This window comes from Maylandia zebra, linkage group LG22 (assembly GCF_041146795.1).
Source record: "Maylandia zebra isolate NMK-2024a linkage group LG22, Mzebra_GT3a, whole genome shotgun sequence".
NCBI lineage: Eukaryota > Metazoa > Chordata > Actinopteri > Cichliformes > Cichlidae > Maylandia > Maylandia zebra.
In genome coordinates, this window is record NC_135187.1 from 18527675 (window position 1) to 18538674 (window position 11000).

Consider the following 11000-nt stretch of genomic DNA (forward strand, 5'->3'; position numbering starts at 1 on the left):
TACACCTGGTCGAGGTAATTTTATGGCATGGGCTACCGCTGCGACCGCCACTGTGTATACATAATATGACTGCTGATTGAAGCAGCTGGACGAATTATGAGGTGTACAGATTTAGACAAATGCCGCAAAACTAACTGGACAAAGCTTCACAAATTAATAGCAACCCAAAGTAAATGGCAAACCACAACATGTTCTTCAATGGCCAAATCACTCACCGGAGCTCCTCTCAGGAAAGCAGCTTTTTAGTGACTGAATGCTAAAGTAAAGAGGCAGAGGATGTCAAGGCAAGAAATGCAGCACATCTGGTGGAGTTTACGGATACTAAATATTTAAAACAATCCTTATAATTAAAATTATGTTAGTTTAATCTATTAATTCTGAGACTCTGAAAATGTTAATACAATACATTTGTTAAACCCAATAAACTAAAGCTGAAAGTCTGCACTTCAGTGACTTCAATGATGGATTTTATGAAGCATGTCAGTCATATATATAAATGTATATAATTCTTCTTGCTGCAGTCACTGTGTGTGTTTATGGAGACACACAGAATAGGCAATGATATGCTACCCCTTAATGGGTTAGTAACAGATACTGAAAATAACCTGCCCAGGCCACAGCCTCCCTTAAGGGTGACCCTCACACACTGGTATCTATGGAAAGGTATTGAGCAAACACAGAGTCTGTAAACAATCTGAGAAGGCTGTGTGAGCAGCAGCTCAGTGGAAGGTTTCACTGGGCTTTCTTACATTCTGCTCTGTTTGACTGAGCCGAGCACGTGACTGCCGGTGACATAATCAGAAAAGTCACTGCGTTGGTGGATTCAGCATTTTGAGTTTAGACATTAAGCTCATTTTGCAAGCACGAGTTGTTGAATGCATTCACACAGGGTTACAGAGAGGCATTTAGAGGGACCAGGCTAACAAGGAGCCATTTAACTCAGAGACAGTGATGAAATTTCCATTTGGTTAGTGCTTGTAGGCAAGTTTCAGCATTTCCACTAACACTAATGGACAAGCATTAAAGCGTAAGAGTGAAATCTGATCCCAAATCTCTTCCCCTAAGGTCAGCTTTGCTGGAGGGCTAGTTTTAAGTAGGCCATATACCTTGCAAACAGTGAGCCTCTCAGGGGGGCAGTGGTAACCGGATATGAAGCCTTCATACCAGATGCTCTGCATGAGGAGAATGTGCCCTGAAGGGTCAAGAGGTTGACACTCACATAAAGAAATGCATTCACTACATTCCAGGAACATCCCAATATTTTAATGGGTTTTGCACTGGTGTTAAATGATGTACGGAGAGAAAATGTGTCACCTGACAACCGGAACATGTTTCTGCATTGATGGTGTTCCCTCATGCACGAGGGGGTCGTGACTCAGCTAGTCTGCAGGCAAATTACGAGCCTGCTCAAAATGAAGACCGAGAAGCTGAACTAAGATGCGATTTTGCCACAGCTGATCTGTTTTTATGCGCAGAAAGAATCAATGCAACAAATAAGAAGTTTGACTCTCTCTTTAGTACATAAACACAACATTTATGCACATCGTACAAGTAATACCGCATACAAAAATAAAGAGGAAGTCTCTTAATGTGCAAGTAGCAGCAATGCATTGTTCAGTTGATTCGTGAGAAAGTCTCAAACATTAAGATGTATACCACAAATTGTCCAATAATGGAGCTACCAAGGGCTGGAGCAAAACACTGAATGCATGCTCCATGAGGGACAAGAGGGCTGCAGGACACAGAGGGATGTAATGGCAATCAAAGTCTTGACAGGTAAGGATTTCTTTGTATGACTATGATTTCCCAAATGAATAAAAAAATGAATTCCAGATCAGTTGGTGTGATTGTGCCAGATCACCTTTAGGTTGCCCCTGCAGTCTGATGTAGCCTGTAAACACACAAAAAGTATCTCTAACAACATTTTTTACTCATGGCCGCTCACAGCAGGCCACAGGTTGTCTTTATCTAACGACATTTGCATGCACAGTGAAATATGAATGTAAACCACCATTGAAATATTTGCTCACAGATCTTGGACTGATCCAAAACGTCACATCTTTGCATACTGGTTCTGCCATGTTTTAAGCAGACATCTTAAAAACAGAACAAGCTTTGTTGGGTTTTAACTGAAAATCAACCCCCCAAGACTGGAATAAAGAAAAAAAAGTTCTTCTTTGCAAAACTTCACCAAACATCAGAGCAAGTACAACTTTGCAGTAGCCCTTATTCTCATTAATCAGTTCCCTCTGATACACATCAGGGTCAAGAAGGAATGTATTATTTTTTGACCTATAAAGTGCAAATTATTTAACCAGTTTCAGTTTTGTCAAGAGTTAAGTGCAGCTGCCCTGCAGAGTGACAGGCTGTGTTCAAATATCTTGGAAAATACAGTATTAACACAATTTAGTTTGCTTTATACAAGTGTATCCATCTGCGGAAACAGCTTTTAAAGAGCTGTTTGGATTACATACGTGTCCGAGTAGCTGCCTCTCATCATTTCTGGGGTTCTCGGTTCACTTCCGCCCCAGATGCTTAGAAATGACACCTCTGCATGCCAGCTGAGCTCTTCTTCTCTGATGCAGATGAAAGTCAGCCCGACCTTAAATGCCGCTTTACTGAGCTGCGTGAAAGAATGGTGTCACTCTGACATGGTTTCCCATTTCTGTTAGAAGCCAATAAATAATGGCAAAGGGCAGGTGGAGATTACAATAAAAAGGAGCAAGCCGTGATTAGATGGTGGGTCATGGTGGGTTTGGTCTGTTGGAAACGCAGACTAGTGGGAGAGAGCCGTGGTCGAACAGCTTGTATGGCAGAGAACCTTTAGAGGTCCAAACGTCTGTTTTTGGGTCGTAGCACTCGAAGCAGTCCGAGTCCTCGATGACGTCGTGGCCATTCAGGATGCGTCCACCTGTGACGTAGATCTTGCCGTTGATCACTGTAGCACTGTGATGCATTCGTCGCTCCTTCAGGTTCTCACACTTGAAGAATTTGTTGGCTTTGGTGTCGTAGGCAATCATTCGCGTGGTGTACCCTGGAGATTAGATGGTTGGTAAGTCATAGTAAATTACATATAGTAAACAAATCCCAAAGTCGACCAAGCAGGTCGAAATATGAGTCAAACTATATTATAGGCAATATATTATATATAGTCCATATTTTAGCGTAAAACAGCTGCTGAGAACAACATTTTTTCTCAGTTTCTTAAAAGTAAAAATGCGTCCTTACCTCCTATGATATAGATCTTGTCGTCTATGACGGCGGCGGGAGCACAAACATTTTTCACAGTCCTTGTCTCTAATTTGGACCACAGATTGCGACCGATGTGATACACCTGTGTAACAGCACAAACACCATCAATCAGCCTTTTTGGATTTCCTGAGCATCGCAGGCTGTTCTTCACTGAATGCTAACTTTGACTGAAGCCTTCCTTACCTGAATCAGCCTGACTGGGTTCTGCATGGCGTCCTCCCCTCCAAAAACATAGATCTTCTGATCACTGGCTGCAACAGCTGGATGAAGCACGGCTGTGGGCATGGGTGCCATGGCCTCCCACTGGTTAAACATACTGTTATACCTCTCTACTGACTGAGAGATGCGCTTATCTACACCGATGCCTCCTAACACAAAAATAAAGTGCAGGTATGAGACGCTTTGGTGGGCATATCGTGGCTCCAGCATGGGCTCGGCAGTCCTCCACTGGTTGGTTTTGAGGGAGAGTGTGTAAACTGTAGCGCTGACCGAGCTGTCGCCTGATGCCATGCAGAGGCTGAGCCCGCCGAGGACGTAGAGGATACTGTGAATGCACACATAAGCAGCTTTGTAGAGGCGCAAGGGGAGCTTGGCCAACCACTGCCAACGCTGAGTCCTTTCGTCATAGAGTAACGCTTCCCTTGAAGTCTGTTCGTTGTTTTTGCGTCCTCCAACTACCACCAGCGTTTCTCTGCAGGTATAACGTCTCGGTGTGGTCCACAGAGGCTTCAGCTCACGGCTGCACTTGGCGCTGACTGTAAGCATAAGGCGACGGACTGACTCGATTATCTCAGTGCAAAGGCTGGAGCTCTGCACCAGTGGATCATTGGCAATGAACTGGAAGAGGTAAGTTGGGTGGATGTAGCGCAGACGGACTTTCTTGAAGAGATCGTGGATTGCGCCCCTTCGTGAGAACGGGTCATGGTGGATCCACGCCAGCAGGGTCTCAAACACTTGTTCCTCCTCAGCACAAAGTCGGTCGTCTTCTAGGTAACACATGAGCTCCGGGAGAGACAACTCACAGAAATCTTCTGTAGCGGCCACGTCAGAGAAGGACCTCACAGCCATCTCCTTGGCCCTCTCCTTCAAGCTCTCACAGTGAAGTATCTCAGACAGTCGGATCATGCTCAGGCAGTTTTCCGGGCTCAGCTGCTCCTGGAGGAACACAGAGCAGGCTTCAAAGAGGCTTCCGTAATGAAGCATGGAAGCTGCCTGCATGAGTGGGAGCACAATGTCCATGGTGATGGTGATGCAGCCCGTATAAACATAGTCCACAATGCCAATGAGCACATTTGAAGAGATTCCCTTCAGATTCACGCGGGCCTGGCTGCTCTCCAGAAAGTTACTGCAGAACATGGCGCGGAAGTACGGGCTGCTGGACACCAGGACGTTCCTGTGGCAGGGGATCTCCTGGTGTTCAGTGCAGAGCAGGACGTCCGTCAGGATGCGCTCCTGCCGGAGGACGTTGAGCTTTGCGAGTAGGTGAGAGGGAAGTTCAGCATCTTTGAAAGAGAAAACATCTTGTGGTCTGGTGGCCATTCTGCACAAGGGATGACAAAGCAGGAATCATTTTGTGACTGATGTCGTATTTTTGTTTTCCAATGGGAGAAAGTGGATGACCGGCTATGCTGATGATGTGTGATGTGATGATCTACATAAATATTAGTGACGACCACAGTTTTTAAAATTTGCTTGCATCTTACTCTCTGTGTACCATCCTCCTCTGTCACACTAACCATGTCCTTCACTACATCCATCAAACATTTTTGTTTTTCCTCTTTTCCTCATGTATTCCTAATATATCCAATGTCCCTCCTCTGCACGTGTCCAAACCATCTCAGCCTTGCACCTCTAGCTTTGTCTCTAAACTGCTCTACCTGAGCTGTCCCTCTGATTTCTGGTCAGTCCCAGTGAAAATATTGACATCTTTACCCTGCCACCTTCAGCCCAGCCTCCTGTCTCTTTGTTTGTGCCACCATTTCCACACTAAACATCACAGCAGGTCTCACTACCATCTTGTAAACCTTCACTTCACTCTTCTGTCACAAATCACACCTGACACTCGTCTCCACCCACTCCACCCCGCCTTCACACTCTTCTTCACCTCTCTTGAGCACTGTCTGTTGCTTTGGATGGCTGACCCCGGGTTTTTAAACTCATCCACATTCATGACCTTTTACACAGCTTCACTGTGTAAAAGGTCATGAGGCCACACACATTATTCTGTTTTGCTCCTCCTGACTTTCATTCCTCTTCTCTCCAGTGCATACCTCCACCTCTCCAGGCTCTTTTCCACCTGCTCCCTCCTCTCACTACACATCACAATGTCATCTGGAAACATCATAGCTCATGAACTGACCTCATCTGTCAACCTGTCCAACACCACTGCAAGCGAGAAGGGACACAAAACCAATCCCTCATCCCACCCCCACCTTGAAACCATCATTCACTCCTACCATACATGTCACCGGTGACCTCATACATGTCTGCTGCTCCTTTCATATGCTTTCTTTAGCTCCACAAAGACGCGGTGCAACTCCTTCCGACCTCTACACCTCTGCTTCACATCTGTAGAGCTCTTTCTCAGCATGAAGCCATACTGCTGCTCACTGATCCTCACATCTCTTCTTATCCTAGCTCCAACAAGTCTTTCCTCGATCTTCATAGTCCGTCTCATCAGCTTCATCCCTCTGTAACCCTTGTTCTTGAAAATCAGTACCAGTACACTTCTTCTCCATTGCTCAGTCATCCTCTCACTCTCCAGGACCGTGATAGCTGCCCTCATTTCCTCCTTTCTAATCCTCTCCTTCCTGATTTACTAACCGTTCTCCATCCATCCTCCTCTCTAATATTCTTTATTCATGAGCTCCACAAAGTGCACCAATTAGATTCACAAGTGTGATTTTAATAAATTTGTATTTGCAACAACTTAATCATGCATGCTTCGAAAACCGTGTGATCTGGTTCATAACAAAGCCTTTCACTTATTCGTCTCCTCTCAAACTCTTAAACCTCCCACGTAGCAGCTGTCTTTAATGTGAATGACTGACACAGATTTCTGTTCCAAATCCTGTCTAAATGATCTCACAGGATTCGTGTGCCATTAGGGCTTATTTCAGTAATCAAGCTGCCCATCATCACTAACATAAACAGAACTGTATCAGCGGACCATCTGTGTTTGTCTCTGCAACCCATCTCTCTCTGGACTGGCCTCACAGTCTCTCTTGTTATTTTTTTCTATATGTCATGTTTTCTCTCTTAGTCCCAGTGTGTCTCTCTCTGGCTGGAGGGTTTGTGGTGATCCTATTGTTTAAAGAGCATGAATTTCATTGGGCTATTAGCAACATTAAGTCTTCAAATCATCTCCGTGCCAGCTACCGATTTACTCCCACTTACATGGTCCAGCCTGTCTGATATATTTAGACCACTAATCATTATTGTATATTATTAAATGCCAATAGCTGTGAGTGGCATTTCACGACTGGGAGTTTTAACTCAGACTTCAAACAAGAGCTGCTGGTGGAGCTGCAGAACCTCTCATGATAAACTGCATCTGAATTTAAAAATAATCCATCACTTAGTCAACAGTGGTGATGGTGATGAATTGATCATGTACGCAGCTTAAATTATTACACTTTTAACAGACAGTTTATAGCATGGCATCATATTTTTGAGAAACATTTCCAGTCTAAATAAAGAAATGTCATAAAATGCAATGACTCACTCCTTTAAATGCCCAATAAACAAGAGGAAACGTTTTAACCAGAAAATATAGATTCTTAACTAAGAGTTATGCTAATACAAAAGAAATTTCACATTTGAAGATTTAATAATAAAACTGGAGTTAAACTGAGGAGTTTGAGACAAACATCTGTGTGAACAAGATGATTCCAGTTCATCAGCAGTATCTGTGGTTAGCTCAGCCCTTACCTCCTGTCCTCGGAGGACCAATATTATCCAAAGTCGTCAGTCTTGACAGAAAAAAAGGATTAATTCCAAATGAAAGACAGTTTAAGCATTACTCAGAGAGAAAATGGGTAGTGACTCAGGGAAGGGTTTCCAGTTAGGCGCTGTGGAGATTGCCATGAGGCCACTGTGTACATTCCTACAGCTAAGAATAGTATCCTGGGCCACTGTGACTCCAGCCGGGCCTCTCATGTGACACAGCGCTGTTTGGTACCCAGCTGCCAGCTTAACAACTCAGCCAGGGTCCAGTGGAGGGAGTGTTTACAATAGCCGCAGGAAGGGGAACCATCACAGGGTCCTGACTCAGGCATTGTTCCCACCCAGGCTGGTCTTTCATCAAAGTGTCCCCGAGCTGCTAACCCTTGTCTGTCTTCTAGTGCCGTCCAAGTTCATCCCTCCTCCTCCTCTTCCCCCTTCCTCATGTGTGTAACCCAGGATGTAGTCAAATATAGAACGGTGCTGATGGGCCACTTTGATCAGGAGAAACAGCTGTAAGAACTGGGCTCAGTTTTCAAGGTGTGGTGGTGTTTCTGTTAGTGTCCATGAACGTGCACAACTGGACGTGACCACTGTTGCTATTAATCACCCGTTTGACAGTTAACTCGTTGCACTGTGTGTGTCAAATCATCAAGAAGTATTTGCCATACCTTTAAGAGTTGAGCAACCAAACGTGGAGGTCCACATTTATATCAGATATCATGAGGTCATCATGTTGCCAAGCAACCACTTAGCTTGGCAACATGATGGCTAAAATGACCCATTACTGGCATTTATGCACCTATAACACCTTATAAAAGTGTCATATAATTTTTATTTTGCATCAGTAACATCTAATTTCTATCCAAAAAGGCTGAATTATGTGTAATGATGTCATTATGTTGCCTGACAACCACATAGCAACTGGCCAAAATGACCTATTATTAGCAGTTATGCATCTCTAAGAGCTTTGATTGATTGATTGATTGATTGATTGATTGGTAATTTATTTCAACATGTGAACAATATACAAGTACATTTAGAAAAGAAATGAGAGAAAAAAAAATACTATACAAATTACATACAAAAAAACATTCTGATTAATTTACATGTTGAAAGGGAGTGGGAAGAAGTATACACTTATTTAATCCCACCCCTGTCCCATAAATTATCAGTGAATATTTAGTCAGCTTCCTTACTGATATAATTTGTAATAAAAATAGTGAACAGATTTCTGATATACTATATACTATAATATCACATCATGAATTTTTTGTTTGTTTGTTTTTAAATAGAGACATTCACTTAATTTAAATATTTTCCTTTTCTTTATAGATCGAGAAGATCATATTTTTATAACTCTTTTTGAACAGTTTTATGTTTGGACATTGCTTTAATTCCATATTCAGTTTGTTCCATAGTTTCACTCCTTGAACAGAAACACAAAAGCCTTTTCTTGTAGTACGTACCTTCATTGTTTTGAAGTTACAAAAACCCCTTAAATTATAACTTCCTTCTTTCAAAAAAAACATACTCTGAATATTACCTGGCAGTTCTTTATTTTTTGCTTTGAATAGAATTTGTGCTGTTTGGAATTTCACTATATCGTCAATTTTCAATATTTCAGACTGCAAAAATAGTGAGTTTGTATGTTCCCTATAACCTGCATTGTGGATGATTCGAATTGCTTTCTTTTGAAGAGTAAAAAGTGAATGTATAAGAGCTTATAAAAGTGTCATATAATTTTTTATTTTGCATCAGTAACATCTAATTTCTATTCCCAAAGTTTAATTATGTATAAAATGATGCATACAAAATGCAGGCTACCTGTTTTGTAGCATTTGTGCACCTGTAGCACCTTATGAAACCATTCTTTTTTCTTTTTTATTTCACGACAGTACATCACTTACATCCACAAAAGCTAAACTACATGCCTGGCAATCACCTAGCAACGGGCTACAGTCACTCATTTTTAGTACATAAACATCTGCCAGTCTATTTTTAAAAAAACTTCTCTCTTTGTGATTAAGTACATCACTTTAAAAACAACACAAACGGACCAAAACCTACTAGCATGAGCATGTACTAGTTTCAAAAATACATGCAAATTTAAAAGCACAGAATACATTACAGAGAAATGTTTTGTTGATAGCGATCGGTGACTCTGAAAGTTGAGGCCTGGACCTCAGTGCATTAGCAGGTGGAGAGTTAACTGTGAGGCTCATAAAATTACAAGCAGTTTATTAGTTAATCACTTTTTGTGACTCCCCTGTGTGTACTCAGAGTGTGAATGAGTCTTACAATAATAAGTACTGTCTCTAGAGGAATTACATGATCAGTACATAAAGAATAGCTGTTGTAAGAAATTTTAAAAAATTGATTATTAGACATTACTTAATAAAACAAGCTGCTGCTGCTGTGAGAAGACATCATGTGAGATGGTTTGAAATGTAAATAAAGTTGACAGTTTGTTTCCTTTCTTTTTTATTATTTACATTAAACACAAGCAGAGGAGAAAAGCTCAGGGTTACAGAAGGTCTGATCGCTGTTCACAAAGCAAAAATGTCCTCTGCAGCTCACAGTAGTAATCAGGTTTGGTATTTATTTTAAGGTGAGTCATTGTTTGCTGTTGCATGGCTACAGCAGATCATACTTAGGCTTCCCCTTGCTGTTAAATCCCACTTTAGCCCCTGCACATTAAAGCCTTGAGACTATGAAGAACTTTAACAGTATATTTTAAAAAATTTATATTTAATTCAAAAAAAGAAACACTATTCTTCCATCTCTATGCTTCTAGTTTAGAAACAATGTGTGTTTTCACAGCTTTTATATCATACTGTAGCCTTAGATGAGGTGTTTCACAAGTAGACAACGCTTTATTTTAAGAGATCACACGCCAGAGAAGGCTGGGGAACACTGTTACAGAAATAGGGTGCAAAGATTTCCTTTCCTTCAGAGATCAGATTGAGCCTCTTGTGATATTTTTTCAAATCAGTCTTGTGTGACTTTACAGAGACATTTAAACCTTCTTTTCCTTATATTATCTGTGAGCTATAATGTCATGAGGATTCTCAATCTGCAGCCCCTTTCTGCACTCCATGGAGTTATGCCGGTTGTCTGCCAGGCAGATGAATTACTGTCATGTTTGCTTAGCGGCATATGACAGGGAACTGAAGTTACATGCAGGCAGATTGAATGACATAGCTGCAAGAAAGTGAGCTGTCAGCAAGCCAGATATCATGACCCAAGAGCAGAAGCCACTTTGGTGTTGCAGTGAAATCTTACACTGAGTCACCAGTCACTAAGTGATAGTTTCATGCTTACACGTCGGATTCCTGTAAGAACAAAACTGCAAATCAAACAAAAAACAACTCATAAAAGCTCCAGGTCAGGGTGCAGGGACAGATTTATGATTTTCTATTTTTAGTTAATCATACCGGCTTCAAACCTGAATTTTGCTTTTGTTTCCACTGCTGAACAATGATCACATTAACCACTCACTGAAATATTAAAATATACTGTATATATTTTCTGACCAGAATAAAGACATGATAACAGACCTACTGGGACAGAAGATATATTATCACACTAAAGGATTTTTTTATGGTGTGAAAATGAGAGAAAGACAGATTGGGGGACCTAAATAATGAAGGAATTTCTTTTCCAAAAATTATCTCAGGTGATAGAAGTGTTTTAACAGATCATTTTGGCTTTGCACTTTTATGTCTGACAGGAAAACGATGGCAGCATTTCAAGCTACTTAAGCTAATTATAATGCCCTGTGTTAAAAATGACTGTGTAGTTAA

At 41.6% G+C, this 11000-nt stretch overlaps 1 protein-coding gene across 1 annotated transcript; it reads right to left on the reverse strand.

The window, feature by feature from the left end:
* Positions 1 to 1497: 1497 nt before the first annotated feature.
* klhl38a (kelch-like family member 38a) lies at positions 1498 to 7613 on the reverse strand. The gene is made up of 4 exons (XM_004548087.4): positions 7183 to 7613; positions 3436 to 4792; positions 3229 to 3334; positions 1498 to 3034 (listed from the first exon to the last, which is right to left on the reverse strand). The coding sequence occupies exons 2-4, from the start codon at positions 4789 to 4791 to the stop codon at positions 2745 to 2747; spliced, it is 1752 nt and encodes a 583-aa protein (XP_004548144.2). The 5' UTR covers position 4792; positions 7183 to 7613; the 3' UTR covers positions 1498 to 2744.
* Between the last annotated feature and the right edge of the window lie 3387 nt (positions 7614 to 11000).